We start from the raw sequence: 20,561 nt of genomic DNA, 5'->3' as shown, positions 1-20,561 counted from the left end.
TCACGGGGGACTCCTTATGAATAAATTGTTCATGGACCAATCCCCTCCAGAGGCTGACTTTTTACCCTCTTATTTCCATGAGAATGTTAGTTCTTATGCCCTATAAAATACTTTGGGGGAGTTTTACAAACATTTTGCAATGGGTTAGCGTCACAAAAGTGTTGCTAACCAGCACATAATGTTTTTTTCCTAATTTACTTTCTAATGTAAAACTTGTTTTGTGTTGGAAAGTACCCTAAAATTAACGCAAAGCACTGCTTTGCTTTACATAGCGCCAAGGGGTATTACATGGGTGGTACATGGTCAACTACCCATGCCTTTTGATGCAAAACCATATCTACAAAAAATATTATTAGACAAAAGATAATGCCATTTGAAAACAGGCCTTAAAAGAAGAAATGTTTCCATTTCTCCTTTCTTTCCCGACTTTGCATGTGTGCCGCACTGCCCAGCATGCATACAAAGTAGGAAACGTTTTAAAGTGTGTCTAAGCATACTGGAAGGTCTATGCTAGACTCAGACACACACACACCTTTGCACTATGGCGCAAAGGTGTGTGGTGGTGCACAGCAGCTGCAATCAGCCCCAGAGCTAGGGAGAGGGAAGAGTGCCATATCTTTGTAGATATGGTGCTCTCCTGCTTCCTCCCTGTCATGCAACACAGCGCAGCCTTTTTGGCTGCTGTGCTGCATTGCCTGGAGGTTTTTCAAATCTAGGCCTTCACTTATTTCTTTTTTAAATAGGGAGCAAGTCAAAAAAACACTTACAGTTCGATGGCTTCGCACAGAGGCACATATGTCAATGTTCTTTGGAAAAACCCTGTTGGTATAAGGATGAGCTAGACTTGCACAAACCTGTAAGAGAGGAAAACATGACTATCTATAGCACGTAACAAAACAATGGACATACACAACTGTAGAAACAAATTAAATATAGATTTTGAGCATGCTACATCATTATCTTCAATTTTACTGAAATATTGACTTTTTTTACATGAATAGAGAATAAATAAATGATGTGAAATGCAAAATGTTATACATGACATCCTTTTGCCTACATTCTACACTTTCATGGTATGGCAATCATTTAGCATTAATATAAAAATAATATTGGAAATTAGGATTCTGAGAAATTGCATTGTTTGTTAAGGAGGGATGAGGCCCTACATAAGCAACAGCCACAATCCTTCTCAGTGTGAACCTGAAAAACTCACCAATTTAACCTATGCTTAACCCTCTGGAAGCCTGGCACAAAAGCAGTTAGACTTAACTTAGAGGTAATGTGTAAAGTATTAATGCAGCACTCAAACAGTAATAAAGTGAAAACACAATACAAATCCCACATTCATTTAGAAAAATAGTCATTTTTTACTAATCTTAGTAAAATTGGGAACACACCAAAAACCATGGGTGGATTCATGGGAACACCCATTCTCCGCCTATGAAAAGTCTTCCCAACACAGGGGAACGCAAGGCAGTGACTTGCGCTGCCTTGCGTACTCCAGGTTTAGCAAGATAAGAGGCCCACGTAACGTGACTCTGCGTGTCTTAGTAACTCTAACTTAAGGGCATGTGTTGCCTTGTGTAACCTTGTGTGATGCAGGGCAATGCAAGTCCTTGATAAATCTGGGCCTTAGTATCTTTTATGGAAATCGAAAACTAAAAGTGGGATGAAGCTGCAGGCGGTAGTCCATGAGGGCTCCATGATGCCAGATACTCCTTCCGCAAGGAGCCACTGAACAGTATTTGCTGCTGCAGAGAAGAAGGTAACAGGAAATAACAAGAAGTCACGCCGACCGGGATGCATCTTGGGTAGATCAGTGAGCAGATAGGCCCTGATCTCCTCTTGATTCCTAGAGCAGTTTTTTGGCAAAAAAAAAAAATCCCATGTTTTGGATTAGGTATATCTAGGTGCCTTTTTGGGGGTCTTTATTTATCATTTTGAAAGAATACAAAAATCATACAGGGAAGGGCAGCCCATAAAATAGGCATAATGAAAACCAATACATTACAAGATACAGTGGTAGGAAGGGTCATTCAACAAAAGTAGATATTTGGATACATAGAGTAATAGAGAGTGGATACATCAAACAGTGAGGGGCCAGCAGCTGGGCACAGCTTGGACAACACATTTATGACAAGTAGAAGGAGGAAATTTGAGGAAGAAAAGGTTTTCCTGTAACAACAAATATTCCAGAAGTGGTTACCATATGTCTTTTGGTCTGATGTGGGGGGTTAGAGCATGGCATATATTTCACTGTGGGTGTTCCGGTATGTCATGCTTTTTAACCAGTCAGAAGCAGATGGGTGATGGTGACTGCCCCAGTGCATGGCGATCTCCCATTTTGTAAGCAGTAGAGGTATAGCTGTGAATCGGCAGACTCCACGCTGTATATTCTCAACATACCCTAGTAAGGGGAGGAACGGATCCAGCTCCAGGTCTGCCCCAACCATCAGGGAAAGTTGTGTGAAGACTGAGTTCCAATAGCTGCCCACAATGCCACAGACCTAGTCAAGCACAAGAAGTTTGTGTCCGCTGAATGGCACTTCAGACAATGGGAGGATGTCAAAGGGTCTATCTTTGCTTGGGCACTAGGTGTGGTGTATGTGCTCTGTAGAAATTTCTAATGTTGGAGCTTGTGTCTGTGGTTAGGTAATATCAGCTTGGTTTGGTTGCAGCAATAGAACCATATTTTATCAGAGATAAGCCAACCTAAATTGTTTCCCCAGGTTTCCCAGAGTCTAGTATCTTGAGTTGGTAATTGAGCCACACATGCATGGTAGAGTTTGGACACCAAGCGCCTGCCACCAGTAACAGGGGGGTGAACTCCTCCGGGACTAGTGGGTATGAGGGGATGTGTGCACGGAGGGCACTTTGGATGCGGGATAGGACAAAATGGTCCATTGGGGTAGCATGGGCAAAGCGTACAACGTCAGAGTGAGAGAGGACGTGGTCATCAGGAACGTGCCCCCGAATGTATGTGAAGCATGGTGTGACAGTGTTTGTTGAACCAGCTTCTCCCACGTTAGGGGATCCATTGGTTATCTGCTAATGGAGGTGTGGGGGAGTAGAGGAGCTCCCCCAAGAATACAAAGCAGCTTCCTCTATGCCCAGCAGGAGGTGGAAAAGTGTCAAAATGTCAGTGGGGTCAAGAGGCAGACCCCAAGGAAGGATGGAGGGAAGCAGTGTGGTTTCTACCTGGTCGGGTTCTTGTATGGCATAGGGGAGCCAGGCATCACAATGGTACTAGTCTATGTGAAATTACATTTGGCAGCCAGATAGTAAAGTTGAACATGTGAAACCCCTCTATCGTAGGGGAGCTTTAGTGTTCCCCTCTATCATAGGGGAGCACTAAAGTATCACAACTAAACCAGGGCTTCCGGTACACGCAAATTAACCACAGAAGGGTTCTCAATGTGGTAAAGAAATGCATTAGTGAAAAAGATGGGAATATTTAAAAATGGATATAGAAAGAGGGGAAGTACAACAACTTTGATAATGGCAATCCAGCCCGCCATTGACATAGGCAGCCAAATCTGTCCCTCGACCGGTGTCATCAATTTGTCTATTGCAGGGCTGTTATTCAGTCTGATTACCTGGTGCAGCAGAATGCCAAGGTAGCAGATGGGGCCATTACACCATTTCAGGGGGAATTCACACATGACCAACAAGGCTCATCCGCAAGCTGAAAGAGCTCAGTTTTATTCCAGTTAACAGTCATGTCAGACAAGGTGCAGAAGTGGATGGTCTCCCAAACTATGGGTGCTAAATTCTTAGCTGTGTTTCGGAGAAATATTTAGATGTCATCAGCATATGGGGACAATAATAACGGGCCTGGTTTCAAGGCAGCTCCTGGTGGAGGTGCTTCTTCTGAAGATGTCCAACCAGGGGTCCATGGCTATTATGAACAGGGGTGGGAATAAGAGGCATCCCTGCCTGGTCCCCTGGTGATGTCATAAGCATCTGTAAGCAAGCCATTAAATCTTATGTGGGCTGTTGGACAGGAATATAATAACATAACAAGTGCAATGAACCCCAAGGGAGTCCTAGCTTCATTAAATTCAGTGAATACAATGCCTTTTCTGCATTCAGTAAAGCGACTGCTGCTGACACTGTGGGAGGGAAAATTCTGTTGAGCACCAAGAACACTGTAAGTAGGATAAGAAAAGTGGAGTGATGTGGAACAAAACCAGAGTGCAAGGGTGATATGATTTGATCTAGCAAAAGTGACAACCTGTTGGCCAGCACTTTGGCCAAAATCTTATTGTCAAAATTAAATAGCCATAGTGGCCGATATGAAATGCAGTGTAGTGGGTCCTTACTGGACTTTGCTAATATTGTGATGTCAGCCTCATGCAGTTTTGGGGGTAAGGATCTCACTTCTAGTGATTTGGCACTAGCTGTTGGAGTTACAGTTGTTTATAAGCCTTATAAAAATTCCCAGTGAGCCCATCTAGACTGGGAGCTTTGGACCTGGCTAGAGAGTCAATTGCTTGTAAGATCTTGTCGCTAGGGATCAGCTCGCTAAGGACCTGTTACTGGGTGCCTGTGATCCAGACCATTGCAATTTCGGCCAGTTAGTCTACTCTAGCCGTGTCCACTACTAGCAGTGTAGAGATGTGATCAGCTCCGTCAGGATGTCAGTATTGTCAGTCACCCTGGTCCCATCAGGATGTTGCAGTTCTGGAATGTATGCAGTGCTCCTGGGAGGTTGAAGCAAGTGTGCCAGAGTGTGGCCAGGTCGTTTTACCCTCCGATAGCATCAGGCCCCAGCCTGTTTCCCTTGGACTGCAACTTCTCATTCAGTCAGCTCTTGAAACACAGTCAGTAAAACTTTTGGCCTCGCCATCAATGTCGCACAGGGCAGTTTCAACAGGGGCCAGGCCGTTGTGAAGAGATCGGTATACCACTGATTTTTGCTTTAAAAGCTTCCCAGAGGGTTACTTGTGTTGAGACTGAGCCTTTGTTCAGCTTGAAGTATTCAATTATAGCAGGACGGACCTCTGACCTGAATACCTTGTCCAGAAGGGCGCTATGCAGAAATTGCCAGCGTTGCTCAATTCCCACCTGTACGATAAGACCAACAATATATGGACAGGGGAGTGGTCTGAGAGGGCACATGGGGAGTGGTGACATCATGCAGCCACAGAGCAGCTGTGGCTGATAGGAACAAATAGTCTACATAAGATTACGTGTTGTGAAGAGGTAGAATAGAATCTTAGCATGGAGCAAACACCAGGCATCCCTCAGAACATGTGTGTGTCACAAAGGTAATGTAGGCAGTGCTGCGCACAATGGGATATGGATGTGGAATCTAGGGGAGGACTCATTGGAGGTTAAAGTGCTCTACCCCCAAGTATGATATGATCTGCCTCAACAAGCCCGAAGACTGATGCCAGGGTGTAAATAAAGTCTGGGGAGTCCGCATTCAGGGCTTTCACATTGAGAAGCAGGGAGGTTTGGCCCACTAGGGTGCCTACGATTGCAATGTACCTGCCCTCATTGTCAGTAAGGTGAGTTGTGGAGTGGAATTGGATGGATCTGTGGATTAAGATGCGCAGCCCCATGAGTATGCACTTTAATTGGAGAAATATCAAAGAGGCAAATGAGTGTAAGTTTCTAGGGGAAGATGAGTCTCCTGCAAGAATGCTATTTTTATACCGTGGTCTGTGAGGTACTGGAGCACCAGTTTGCCCCTACGTGGATTGTTTAGGCCCTGAATGTTTCAGGATAGGGATGGAAGTTCAACTGTTGTGCCCCAAATGTCATGCAACCCCTGTAAACATGGTCATATAAGCAGACATGACCGCGTCCTTTTGAGAGGATGGTCCCTTCCAGGGAGTTGAGCAAACAAACATAAACCTGTGAACCCCAACTCACCACACATACTGGGCAAGAACCCACCCAGCAAGTCTCTGAACCCAAATAAAACAACAAAAATACAAATAACTCAATAGTCTGCAATGTGGTGTACACCTCACTGGCTAACAAAAACACATCTGAACCAGAGTCCCTCTGATGGCTAAAGATGAAGCTTTTGAAGTTCAAACAGGTCGCAAGAGTTAACAAAGATACAACATCACCAGGATGCAAATATAACAGAAGAGCTGCTGTTCTGAATGCAGATTAGCCACAGAGGGTTAGGAGGTGAGCAGTCCATGTCCGGCTATGATGGACATCAGTCTAATGGGAAGAGGTCCGTACTGATCAATGCATGCACATCTGGGGGGGGAGCACACAGGTGTGACGCGCAGTGAGGTGAGCCACCTTTGCTGTATTGTTTGTAGAAGACCAGCACATCCACGGGGCGTTGAAAATACAGACTTTGTCATTGACCTTAAAGTGGGCTGGACAGAGCATGCCATATGCCAGGCCCAGATTCTTTAGTTTTTTCTTGACATCTGCATATTTCCGCCATAGTGAAGTCAGAGAAGAAGGAAAGTCTTGATATTGAAATTCTCTGATCCTGTGTGCTAATTGGAGTGCCATGTCTCAATCCTGAAAATTCAGGAGACAAGCAATGATGGGGCGCAGTGGCGCACTAGGGGATAGCTCAGTCCAAACGAGTGGTGAGCACGGTGTCCCACGAACGTGGTTGTGAAATTCTGATGGCCAAAGAGATCTGAAAGGAGGTGCTCTACGAAGAGGTCCATTCAGGCGGTGTGAATAGTTTCCACTACCCCCAGAATGTGCAGGTTGTGGCAGTGTGACCTGGCCTCTAGATCTTCATTCTTGATGGTGACTGTTTTAAGTATGTGCTCAATTTTCTCTAGCCACTTATGTACTGCCGATGCGCCATCGTCAAAGGACAAGGTGCGCTTCTCCTCACCATCCAGCCGAACACTCTGATGATCGAGGCTCTCTACCAGCCTATCAATTCTACTCTCCAGGGTATCGAATTGGGCACCTATAGTATGAAACTCCACATGGAGCTCTGCCATAATAGCAGCAGTGCCTGAGGAGTGGTCATGGTCCGCATCTCTAACAGCTCCACTCTCCGTGTTGCCGGGCGCTCCTGACCTTCCAGAGTCTCCAGAGAGCTCAAAGGGGAGCTTGCATTGCTTAGGATCCCTGTGCTGTATATTCAATGAGATAAATCATTGTGCAAGGCCTGTTAATGACAGGTGAGGGTGTAGTAGGCCCTGTAGTGCCAGTATGGTCACCAGCAGCCACTATGTTGGGATGAGTGGGTGGCAGTCAGAGAAGGTGATTGTGACAGACCAAGAAGAGCAGCAAGGATTCATGTCTCAGAGTCTGCATGAGGCCCTGTGTCCCCCCGAGACCAGCTCAACAGGAAACGCAATCAGTGCACATGGGGTGAAAGAAGCGGGAAACCCTCGGCAAGGCCCATTTTACAGAAGAGGAGGGAGGCTGCCGCAGAAGCGGAAGGACTGCGGGAAATCAAGGTGAATTCTGAGGGTAACAGGATTCAGGCAGCCTGTCCCTCTGTGTCATTCCTGGAGCATGTATGTGCCACCCTTAATCATTCTAGTCACTGCAAGGGCAAGGGATCGAGCGTTATCATTCTTGCAGCATGGCTTGTAGGCCTCTGCAGTTCCTTGCAGTGACCATGCCTCCGGGGGTGACGCAGGGCAGTGCTTGCTGGTACTCCGCCGAGTTAGCAGGATTGCATCTAATTGTATGAGTAGCGGTGGAGCCATAACAGCCCATTGGATGCAATATCTGCCATCGCCTCACTTGGTAGCTCCTCCGGCCCACCCAGCGTCATGTCCAGGTCCCGATCAGATTGATCCCAGCTTAGTGCCAATGTTGAGAGCATGCCCGCTGGATTCAATGTAGGCAATTTCACTGTGCGGAAGGGGAAGATGACGTGACCCGGCGCAGCTCTGAAGCCTGTGGCCTCAGGCTCACCCATGGCCCCTGTCACTGATGGGGCCTCAGAGGCAAGGGCAGTGTCGCATGGAAAGCAGAGCTGTTTTCCGCTGCCTTCACAATGTGATCTCGTGCCCCGCTCCTCCTCGGTCCTCCAAACAGTGCTGATAGTAATCGGGGCCTCCCGATGGCAGAGGATACGGGGCAGCAGCATGTTGAAGTAGGGTATTTGGGCTCCTAGTGCGGGTTCACTACCATGTGGCCATCTTGGTCGCCAGATGACCCAACTCTCCATGTGGGCACCATCAGCACCACTTGCAAGGGCCCAGGACTTGAGGGGTACAACTTGGAGGATCAGGACTAAATCAGACCTGGTCTTAGCACAGATCAAAGATGGTTAGAGCTATTTCTGTTCCTGAGGCTCTGACCAGGAGGACAGCCAACTAGCTCTCTGGTTCAAGCAGAAAAGCAGGTCTCGAGCAGTAGATCAGTCTTCTGAGGGAATAAGGTAAGGTTCAGGCAGCGGGGCAGTCTTCTAGGTTCAGCAAGGCAGTCTTCTGAAGTACAGAGCAGGCCACAGACAGAAGAGCAGTCCACTGAAAGTCTTCCATAGGTCCGGAAATCAACTGAAGAGTATGTCTGAGGGTTATAATTTTATACCTTGTGCCAGCTTTGAAATGTAAAAAGCTCTTGGAGCTCCCCCCATAGAAGTTCTGGAATTTCCTGCCTCCTTGCCCTGGTCCCAGGCTCTTTGCAGTCACATTAGGCTAGTGTGAAGTTATTTGTGTGTGAGCGGAGATGGTGTCTTTGAAGCTCAAGTGGGGCTGTGCAGAGCTCTGCCACTCATCCTGCTAGTATATCTTATCCTGCCAAAAGCAAGTCCCTCTATTTTGTGGCTGAGGAATACACAGAGGAAGACTGCCAATGACACCTAGTCATGTGACCCAGTACACATTGCAAGCACCAAATGGTTAGGACAAGAAAATACCAGCTTTCTAAAAGTGGCATTTGGAGAATTGCGACATAAAATCCGATTTTGCCATTAATAGGATATTAAATTGCAATTCCTTAGACACCAAACATGTAATTTCTACCTGCTGCCAAGCAAAAGTTATCACTAATTAAATGCAATAAGGGAAGGCAATCCTATAGGAAAGGCAGGCCTCACTGTAGTGAACAATGAATTTGGGAGTGTTTCACTATCAGGACATATAAAACTTAAAAACACCTGTCCATTGTTCTAAATACAATGCACACTGCCCTATGGGTTGTTTACCTTAGGGGTGGCTTATATGTCTTACATAGAGAAGTTTTTTTATGCCTGGCAAGGGGTTTATTTTGCCAGGTCAAATTGGTAATTTCAAATTGTTCATAGGCTGTAATGGCAAGCCTGGGACATGATTTCAGGGGCTACTTAAGTGGGTGGCACAATTAGTGGTACGGGTTCACCAGTAGAATTTAATTTACCAGCTCTGGGTATTTATTATATAAATTTACTAGGGTCTCACTAGGAAACTAAAAATACCAATCAGGTGAAAGCCAATGTTTTCAATTCTCAGGAAGCGAGCACAAGCATGCTAGCACTGGTTAGCAGTGGTAAAGTGCACACAGCCCTAAGGCCAACAAAAGGGAACAAGGCAAAGTGTTTTATGGAGGACCACCCTAGGGATGAGAGGTCTAACAAGGATGATTTCTTAGGCTGTAGTACTGAGAGTGACACACCACCATTGAATGTATTTCTTGAGTGTGCAAACCATTTCTGGGAACTGATACTGGCTCATGGAACATACACTCACATGAGGATTTTCAGGTTGGTATCCAAAGAGAAGAGTTTGGACAGCTTCTTCCTTCCCATTAGTCACAACCTTGGTCTCCAGAAAGTAATGCTTCTTCTTTTTATCCACAGTGAAAGTTTCTTGAAGAAAAAAGCTCTGCGGAATAGCTAGTTTGAAGGGATGCCTGGAATAACAAACAAAACAAAAATGAATTTAAGAAAACACTTAAATTATACACATATTGACCATTTTCATAATAAAGACTTTCATTTTCATATCTATGAACATCATAAATCTATCTATGATGTATGATTGTTCTCTGTCATGGATTTAAATAGATGATACTTGCCCCTGTTGTAATTATGAGCACCAGTGCACGACAAGATAGTAAACCAAAGGGAAAGGCAATGAGCATATGCTATTGCATAGTAGCAGGCCCTTAGCATATCTCACTCCAACCTGACCTCCAACATGCAGACACACAAACATAATTCCCAAATGCCATATTCCATACTGGCAGCAAGCCTGTAGTGCACACTTTTAATCAACTCAAAAAAGAACAAATGAAGTTTAGGTTGACACTGTTCACCTACTATTTGGTTGAAACAACTTCTTTGTTACATATGTTGCTGGTATGGCCATTGATTCTCCTGTGTGCCACTAACATCACCTACATGGAAATGCTGTAGTAACAATATGTTTTCCTATCTATGCCTCTCTGTAGTTAACAATCATGTGTGTCACATGAATTTGCACTTTACAACAACAGGATCAAATAATGTTTAACAATATTGTTAAAGACAACTCCAACATCCTTGCTGCACAGTACCCTTAGAGCAATACATTTTTAGGACGTTGTAATAGGTTTCACTGATAAAAAGGCTCCGGCAAGCAGTATGCTCATTCAATGAATGCATATCAATCCACACTAACTAACAACAGTGAGGGAAACAAAGCAGGTTGTCCGTTTGGATCCACAGACAGGTCCCAATCATCACATAAACCCATAAACATAGACCTAAATGTTTTTGCCCACTTTGATGAAGCTACATAAATACAATGGATAACACCACTTTAAATAGGTTTCACAGCTCTACTGTGGTAAAGTTCTAAATGCAAAGTGAGCTAAAGATGAGTATACAAGTAAGCAGACTTTGTGGAGTTAGACCAGGATTCATTGCAGAGTGCTCTCTCACATCTAAGATTCTTCCTATCCCCTGCACTCTAGGAAGTTTCTTTTGATACTTTTTACCTTTGATACTTATAACCTTTGACCAATTTCCCTCACCATGGCCTTCTGTTTGAGCTATAGTCTCTCTAGAACCACCACATCACACCAAGGGGCATATTTATACTCTGTTTGCACCGGATTTGCGTAATTGTTTTTTAAGCAAATCCGGCGCAAACTTAACTCCATATTTATATATTGATGCAAGACATTTCTAGCGCCAAATTATTGGATTTAAAGTCATTATTTGCCTGCGGAAGACTACCTTGAGTCAATGAGATACAAGGTATGCGTTCCCGGGCACAAAATGACTCAAGGAGGGCCTTAAAAATGGTTCTATGCCTGCTTAGCACCATTATTTATTGCCTGGGTCATGGCAGGCGTTAGGGGACCTGTGGGCCTTTTTCCATGGTCAGAGCCCATGGAAAAAAGGCCCACAGGTGCCCTTCCCTGCCCCCAGGGACACCCCCACCCACCCGCTCCCACACCTGGAGGACACCTAAGGATAGGAGACCCATCACAGGTAAGTATTTTTATTTTTTTTGCAAAGTGCCATTGGGGGGCCTAACTTGGGCACCCTTACATGGCACTGCGGCGAATGGCCATGCCCAGGGGGCTTATGTCCCCTGGGCATGGCCATTGGGCTGGGGGGCATGAGTTCTGTCTTTACTTAGACAGGAGTCATGTCCACAGGGATTGTGCGTGGAAATAATGACACTAGACAAATGTCTTTACTTCTCCTCATTAATTCAGGTTTGCAAGAGTGTTGTATTATGTGGCACACATATACAGAGAAATTAGCCTCAAAGGATAGGTTAAGTATACCTCCTGGCACATAAACTATCCTGATCTTAATGCAGTCACCATTGGACTATGGCACAAGGGTGACTACGGTGACAGTAGGCAGCCCAAAGTGCACCAATACAAGGCGACAGTTACACTACACCATATCTTTATAAATATGCCGCACTACTGTGCTCTGTTTCATGCAACGCGGACAGCAACTTTCCTTGCTGCACTGCTTTCTGGGAAACTTTAGTAAATCTGGCCTAAGTGGTTTTCCTGGAAAATTGCAATGCTGACATCTTGAGCATCAATGTTGAATACTCCTGACCTAATGCATCACTCTCTCACAATGATCTTTTATCTGCACAGCACCATGGGTGCATTTAAGTCATCTAGAAGATGCTCAGGGCTGGATATACTATAATCCTTGTCTGGTGTACCAGCTGCCTTCTGGAGCGCTTTCCCCTTGGAGTTTTGAACCTAGTCTACTATTGTGCCCTACCAGAGAAACTCAGAAGCCTCCATTTGTTGAACTGATGAAGTTTCTATCTGCATCTGCAGAGATTGGTACTTTTTAAAAACAATTATTATTTTCCAAGCATGAAGAAAGAAGAGAAAAACATTTGTAGGTCTAGATTTGTGACAAATCCACAATTGCTTGTAAATGCCACTACCACAGACATTTTGCCAAATAACTGTTCATTTGAGTAGGTTGAAACCATTTTGAGATCATAATAGCGTTAATTGTGGTTTTAATTTCAACTCTTCGCCCTGACCACAGCCATACCTTGTTTCTCTCCTCCTAAAGAGGAGAGTTGTTCTTTTACTGATTAATTCTGAATTTACATATTCTACTTTCTTTGCCATCAACTGTTACTGGGAACGTTAATACTCCCTGGAGGTTCAGATACCCTATATAAATAATTAAATACATACATATAAATTCTCTCACATTATATTAAACAATAATAATTTTATTGCAGTGTTTTAAAAGCGTCGGTTGTCATCGTGCAATAGATTTATAGCGCTCTTTCAGCAGTCATATAGCGCTGCAGGACAGTATGCATCAGGGAAAGGTTAATTAGAGTCCAGCAGGATGATTTGGAAACTCAGTAGAAACATTTCAGGCAAAATATTTCATGAAGAGTTCAGTTTAAGAAAAAGATCTGCTGCGCCTATTTATGTGTTTATATATTCTCATTTAGAAAGTGAAAAACGAGCAGTAGGCTTCTTTAGAAGTAATACACCAGGTTACATTTAAAGCAAAAAAAAATGTCTTGACTGTTCCAAGTCGTTAAGGATAGATGGCGCTGAGCTGGCCTCAGGCCATCTCTTCCTCTGCACTTAATGGACGTGCACACAATTTACTGAAGTGAATCACTGTTATTTAAAACAGATCTCTGGCTAATGCATACACATTAATCTGCCCCACCTGTGAAATAATTCATGACTGTGGTACAGCAAATTAATAGACTGGTTGCAATCTCATTGCCTTCTCCGTTTTGCAGTGCGGGATGTGTGATTGTCCACGCCTTGCGATATCGCTTCTTTTGGGTACCACTAAGTTCAATAGAATATTAACAAAGGGGGAGGGGCTAGATAGGCTAACCCAAGGCCTGACTGCACTCTGACCCCTATGTGTTAGCTTGCCAGAAGCCATTTTGATTTAAAACTTCTGGTAGTTCTTCCGTTCCGCTAAAAACAGGGCTGGAGCTGAAACGTTCCCTATAGCTGGCCAAGGCTTCACAAACGATGCTGCAGTAGAGCGCTCCTCTTAGGATCACTTAATATCCTAGGCAGTAGTGGCATGTGGGAGGGAAAAGGGGAGGGGCAGTGCGGGAGGGGGAATAAAATAAAATAAAAAACAAAAACTTACAGTAATTCTGCAACGCGATGCTCCGCTCCTCTGCTCCTCTGTACTGGCTGCAGGCTTCCAGCCTGCCCTGCAGCCAATCCGGACGCTCCTGATGCTGTCTGAGGAGCGTCAGGATTGTCTAGGAGCGCCCAGCCAGGGTGATCCCAGGCAGACTGGGAGCCTGTGCAGGCTCTATCCAGCCCGGCTACACAGTGCCGGGCTGGAGAGAGCCCTGTGCGCATGTGTGTTTGACCGGCAAGAGACGGCCGGACAAACATACATGCGCATTGAGGGGAGTGCCCTGCGCAATCCCCTCACGGCTTGTCACCCCCAAATCCATGCCCTTTTTAATACAAAGCGAAAATAAACTTGTTTAGAATCATTTTGTATTCAAAGGTTTCAGCTACCACTGCTGGTGGCAGGGCGGCACTCCTCCACCCTAGCGGAGGAGCCACGCTTGATCCCGGCGAAGGACAGTAGACATTTTGTAAGACAAGGAGAAAGTAGTCTCTTTCATATACTCTTCAGTCTATGAAATTTATTGGACAATTGTACTATTTAACGAGTTTAATTTTTCTAATAGCAGATTCTACACCAGGCTTGTCCAATGAGTAGCTTGTGAGCTACTGATAGCTCTCCACAGCTACCTCTAAGTAGCTCCCTGTGTGCAGGCCTGCCTAATAAATCAGAAGCTTTTGCTTGGCTCAATTAATATATGCATACCAAGAGTCATGTGAGACAAAAAGTGGGTATTTTGAGAACTCATTAGCTGGTGTTAGGTGAAATATGGTTTAATTTTAAAAATATTAATAAATCTGCTATTGTTTAATAGTAAATCATGTGGCAATGGGGAGAGTTATTACTAGCATTATTATCTTCGTGCCAGGGGCAGTTATGTATTACCCATGACAAAGCTTTCCAATTTGTCAAAGCCTTTCATACATTATTGCTGCCTTCCCTGCCCGATGCATGGATGTATCTACTGCTGCTAAATTTGCATAGGGTGGTAACTAATGTATTCTGGTTTGATATGGTCACTAGACTAAACATTAGTGGCTCAGAATGATTTTGATTGATTATAAGTAGCTCTTATGTAAAGGCTGGTGACCCAAAGTACACTCTAATAGCCAAGAACCATACAAGGCCAATTAAGAAATATATCTCATGTGGCAATGATCTAGCAGAGGAACTCACAGCTCCTCCACTGCGAGGAGTATCCAACTGATCTTTTCATATTTTGTAACTAATGTTTACACTTTCATGGAAGTAATCCCACCAGGTTCAGAAACTTACTTCTGTAGGCTTAAGCATATTTGTTATCTAATACCTGATTTTCGAGCACATCTTAAAGTAATTCAGGTGTACTCACAAGTGTGAACAGTTTTGCATTTGGAGATGTATATTATATATTTCTGAATGCTTACAGCAAATCACTTTTTTCAACAATGAGGAAAATGTATTTCCACCTTGAGAAATCCTGTCCTTTATCCTACCCTGTACCCCACGTGCCCTCTCACCCCATGTATCACGGAGCTCCCCCCCCTTGTCGTCGCCTGAATATAGAGTAGAAGTAAATGAGTATTTGCTTTCAGGGTGGGAACCTATCTAAAATGTGTTTTGAAAGACCAACAAACTTACAAGCCAGTTGGTTGTCACTTTCTTTTCTGTGTGCCCTAGTCTTGAAATAGCAACAACCACCGACCTTGCCGTTTAATCGCACGCTAAAATGGCACCCCGCTGGTGTAATTTCACATCTGATGAAATACATTTCTGATTGCAAATTCTCTTTTTGTTAATCACAGTGAATCAGCACATGCAAACGCAAATACCTTTGTAAATCCTCCCCTGTGATTTCAGCTAAACGGAGATGTTTTACGCTGTCTTTTGTATGCTCTGCACATAACGATCTAGGTATTTAATTAGTTTAATGGTCTCTCGATATTTGTCATATAAATTGTTGTAACCTTGTACAATAAACCATTACAGCTTTGTCGTAAGACAGAGATTTGTGGCCAGAATCGGGGAATGATGGAAGCACATTGGGAAATGTAAATGTCCTTCGCTTGCATTCGCTCACAAATTGAGAGCCTGGAGGGACCGGTTCATCATGAGAGCCTTGGATAGGCCTGGGGCTGGGCAGTCAATGCGGGTGCAATGCATGAACTTTCACTGCCACCCTTTATGCATCATCAAGCTACGGGTCGTTTTGACTCCCACACTTTTGATCACTGGAATGTAGTAACCCTTCTGATGGCCCAGGCACTCATATAATCTATTCGGCATTTTGATATGTGCAGGCCCTGAAGAGCCCTTCCATTAAATGTGAATGCCTATACCTAAATTGGTGGTCGGAATATAATACTATACTCCAACAGTGATGGATCTCATGAGTGGTGGAATATGGAGTGTGCAATTCTGTTATGGGACATTTCTGACAAATGCCTACATTGATTCTTCATATTAGTCCGACATGCACTGGGCTAGGACTCCCGTGGAAGCCGGCGTGTAGCAGGTAGATATTGTAGTACAGATGAGGTACAGTTTGGAAACGGACCAGGGTGATCCTGTGTGCAAAATAACTGTGTCAGTGGTGGGTCGAGCATGTTGAGTATCTGTGTTTGTGTGCGTGTGTATTTCAATTGGTCCAAAAGTCGGCCATTTTCTGCACACTTTCTGTAAGAATTAGACATTCCTAAAATGTGCCTTTTCCTCCATCTACGGAAATTCAAATAGGAAAACCCTTCAGTAAATTGCACTTTTTTGTCCACAACTTGCATCTTTGCCTTTTGTTCTGTCATTATAGATATAAAACACAAATTATAGTAGATTAAAATAATTTTTTTTTTTTGTATTTAAAATAATGATTTTGTTTAAAAAAAAGGCTGTAGGCAATTTTTTGACAAAGGTGACCACAAGTGAGGCAAGAAAGCTACTGCTATCTACCCGACGTCTACGTAGCTGAGAGATCAGATGGTGTGCAAAGAAACGTTTCAAGTGATCTGATTCCACTGTTCATTTTGAGTGGCATCCATTTTGAATCTTATTGAATGACACAAGCAGGCAGTGGAGACAGCTGTGTGTTAGGGAAACCGGGTGCTTGTAGGGGGAAAACGGCCTGCCTACATCTCTGGAATCATTCACCAGGAGCAACCCCAGTGGTAATTCCCGTTCAACTTTCAAAGGTTTTGTCCACTGCATACTGCTGCAGCATGTTGGCTAGTGAACAATGAAATATTTATGTACAGCATATAAAGTAATTAACTGCTTTAAATATATTACCAACTTCAACCAATATATAGTGCTATGCATCATCGACCAGTTTCAAGATACAACTGGAATTTTCTCCAGACCTGTGGTGCAGTTGTGTAAATCTTGCATGTGTACCAACATGTCCAGAAGTATCCATTAGTGGCTGTCCAACCGGAATTTCCGAAACATAATAATGTACATAAATGTGAGAAATTGGGTTGTTGGTTGAGGGGGCTGAATCCCCACTCACGCAACAACCACAATCCTTGTCAGGGTGAACCACAAAAACTCACTAAAATAACCTGTGCTTAACCCTCAGATAGCTTCCCACAAAAGCAGTCAGGCTTCACTTAGAGCCAATGTGTAAAGTATGTATGCAGCACCTAAGCACTGATTGTAAGAAATTGGTTAACTAGTTGAGGGGGGGGCAGAACCTACTCAAGCAGGAACCACAATTCTTGTCAGGCTGAAGTCACAAGCAAACCCTAAATTAACCTGTTCTCAACCATTATGTAGTTTGGCACAGAGCAGTCAGGCTAAACTTAGAGACAATGTGTAAAGTATTTGCGCAACACTTCAAACAGTAACACAGTGAAAACACACCACAAAAGGACCCTGTACCAGTTTAGAAAAATGGAGTCGTTTTTAATAAATAAAACAAGACCAAAAAATATAAAATCAGTAGAAACAGAGATATGCAGGTTTAAAGATGTCAGTGAAAATAGTGCCAAAAAGCACAAAGTGCCAACTATGGATATTGGATTGCGTTGGACTGGGAAATAGTAACAGGTTTAGGTTGAACCTGATGGAGCACAGGCCGGCTGCAAGGACCCAATTAGGCACACTGAACAAGAGTACCTTAGGTCCTGCTTGTGGGTGTATCTATTGCTGCTATTGGCATTCTGAGGTCCCAGGCTGAGGATGAGTTGTGCCGCTGAGGCAATGCTTCGGTTTCAAGGTGCTACAGAGCTGCGATGTGAGGTCTTGCTTCGTCGTCAAGGATCCCGTTGACAAGGGCTTGCGATGCAAAATCTGGAGTTTAGGGTGCTTCGCACAGTCAAAGTGATACATTGGTTCTGAGAAGGTGCGAGACAACAGTGTAAAAACCTGCATTGTCATAGAGGCTGCCATCAACAAGAAATATGCGATGAGAAGGTCTTTGTTCAGAAAGTTTTGCCCAAGTGAGGTTTCTGATGTGGGCTGCGAGGTCAGAGCAGAGGAGGTGCGTCTGTTCTGCTAAATCCACAGATGGGAGTGGTTAGACCCAGTTTCCTGGGCACCAGGGCACCTGGGCACACAGAGGTCACCACGCTCCAATCACCTCAACTGGAGTGTTCCTCGGTGGTGACCTGAGGCCTCAGTACTAGTGGACCCAAAACTGGATAACCAAGTACTCCTCTCCAGCACTTAACTCTCTCAGGGTAGTGAGTCAGAGCAAACCAAAGCTTACTCAAGAAGGTGAGGTGGGTTTAGACATTTAGAATACAGTGCATAACATACTACCAGCTAATAAGATCAATGTCCAGTCAGTGCTTTACTTTTTCAAAAGAAAAGTGCTGTAATAAACATAAGAGACATATACTACACATAAAACTAGGATAAACAGTGAAAAACAGATGTTTCTACAGGCGTCTGGGCCAGAGTTCTGACCCCAAACAGTATTATAGTGCCTAGATGCTAAGTACTATGAAAACACAGTTAACATGTAGACACACAGTAATTAGCATTGCATATTACAGACCATGTTGCACAGAGTTGATCTCATTCGCCACAGCAATTATATCAATCCTTGTACTGAAATGATGTAGTTTCAGCATATGACCCAAAGTCAAATGTTCCGGATCAACCCCAGAATCTGTCACCCAAAGAACAGAAGTGTCCCCTTGTCCTTTGTGAGGACACCGCCCTAGTGGCGTCAGGGATCTGATCACAAGTGCCTGATGTCTTGGCACAGTTTACTGCAGTCCCACTAGTCCAGTAGCCACTGGCTAGCGGTAGGAGTGTAGTGGCTGGCCAGACTGCCAGTACACCCTGATACCCTTGGATGTCACAAAACAAAAGGTGGGGGCCTGTGCCACAGGACACTCTTCACCAGCCACAGATTGTAACTGGTAGCATCACACAAGCTCCCACAGCACTGGAGAGGGTCTGGCAAAGTGATCTCACTTTCAAGGACTGGGCTCAAGCTTCTCTGTCTCCCTCTGTCTCTGGTGATGTTCTGAAAGCTTCCTTATCTTGAGCAGCTGTCTGTATTGTCCTTTTGTTCCAAGTAGACGCTCCAAAAGCATCACAGGACAGCTGGTTCTCCGAGTCGCGGTTGCTGACTGATCTGCCCCCCCCCCCCCACCAGCCCACCAGGCTTCTCCGAGGAATAGGGAGGGGCAACAGGAAGCTGGAATGTCAAGCAGAACAGCTCAGCTCACACTAACCACAATCACTTATCTCACCGTTCTCCCCTAGAGATCCTACTGGCTCTCAAACACACATTGCAGGTAGACAAAGGCAAAGGACCACAGGAAAAAAAGAACAGCACAGACTTTATCAGGAGGGTGTCTAGTAGCACCCATCCCCTAGGGTACAGGGACACAGGTATCCCTGTCTATAGAAGTATTGCTGCCACCACTGTCAGCCAACCACAGCCTGGGTAGAGGGGGCTGTAGTCTATTTGAAATAGGAATACATAATGCATGCCCCACTCAGCCTCAGAGCTAAACTCTAGAGTGCTGATCCATGTAAACAGGAAGACCTCAGTGGGCATGCATGATTGTCATGTAGAAAACATACAGTACATTTTAAGTGACTTGCCTGGAGATAAGCGTAAGGCAGGGGAAGTACGCTCTCCAGAGACACTCACAGAAAACTTCCTATCCGAACAGGAGCCCAATGGGCTAGTATTAAGTCTTTTGAGTGTGAGCTGAGGCAATGCCTTTGAAGTACAAGTGCCAACCTCCAGACTCTCTACTGGGATTAGGGGTTGGTGAAAAATTCTGCTTTGCTGGGGGAGTTTTGCCCGCTCTGCGTTCTGCTTGGAGTGCAGAGTTCTGGCAAAATATTGAGAGGGCCAAGTCTTATTGTAAACCTACATAAAATATGAAGTGACTATCATGGTAAGAGTTCACAAATGTACTTGTGTACATAAGGGGATGTATGCAAATACCAAAATGTAGTAATTCAAATTCATGTCAATGATTAAGAAAAAATGTCATTTGTACTAGGGTTTACTTACAATTTACTTTTCGCCACTATGGCAAAAACATGGCCTGATTTGGAACTCAGCTGACAGGTTACTCATCACAACGGTGACAGATATTCCATCCACCAAAATCTAAATACCATTATACTCTACAGGAATAGATTTTGGTGGACAGGATATCCGTCACCGTTGTGACATAGTAACCCATCCGCCTAGCTCTAAATCAGGCCCTTAGTGTCAATGGACTTCCTCCCAAGTGGCTGGTTATGTTCATTTCATGGTGGGGACACCAGTAAAAGCTGGCAAACATTTTTTTTTGTAGTTTTTATATAACAAAAACTTGGCCTAAGGGCATTAGCACTCTTTAAACAAGCACCAGATTATGGGGGTCATTCTGACCGCCACCGACCATGGGAGCACCGTCAACAGCCTGGCGGTGCCCCTTAGGGCATTCTGACCGCGGCGCTTTGGCCGCGGTCAGTGCAGGAAAACCGGCGGTCTCCCGCCGGTTTTCCGCTGCCCGTCAGAATCCTCCAAGGCGGCGCAGCATGCTGCGCCGCCTTGGGGATTCTGACACCCCCTACCGCCATCCTGTTCCTGGCGGTTCGCCCGCCAGGAACAGGATGGCGGTAGGGGGTGTCG

At 44.6% G+C, this 20,561-nt stretch overlaps 1 protein-coding gene across 4 annotated transcripts in view; it reads right to left on the bottom strand.

The window, feature by feature from the left end:
- LOC138261322 (uncharacterized) overlaps positions 1-20,561 on the bottom strand; it is an 888,401-nt gene that overhangs the window by 349,016 nt on the left and 518,824 nt on the right. For all 4 annotated transcript variants that reach the window (XR_011199068.1, XM_069210158.1, XM_069210160.1 and 1 more), the window contains 2 exons: positions 9,630-9,792; positions 768-854 (listed from right to left, as the gene is read on the bottom strand). Coding sequence is in view for 3 of the 4 variants with exons in the window: in XM_069210158.1 (XP_069066259.1) it covers positions 768-854; positions 9,630-9,792 (250 nt within the window). In the remaining variant the exon portion in view is untranslated. The remainder of the gene's footprint in view (positions 1-767; positions 855-9,629; positions 9,793-20,561) is intronic.

The sequence above is a fragment of the Pleurodeles waltl genome, chromosome 10, assembly GCF_031143425.1.
Source record: "Pleurodeles waltl isolate 20211129_DDA chromosome 10, aPleWal1.hap1.20221129, whole genome shotgun sequence".
Lineage (NCBI taxonomy): Eukaryota > Metazoa > Chordata > Amphibia > Caudata > Salamandridae > Pleurodeles > Pleurodeles waltl.
Note: the sequence above shows the minus strand (reverse complement) of the source record. Positions and strands in the feature narration are given on the sequence as shown.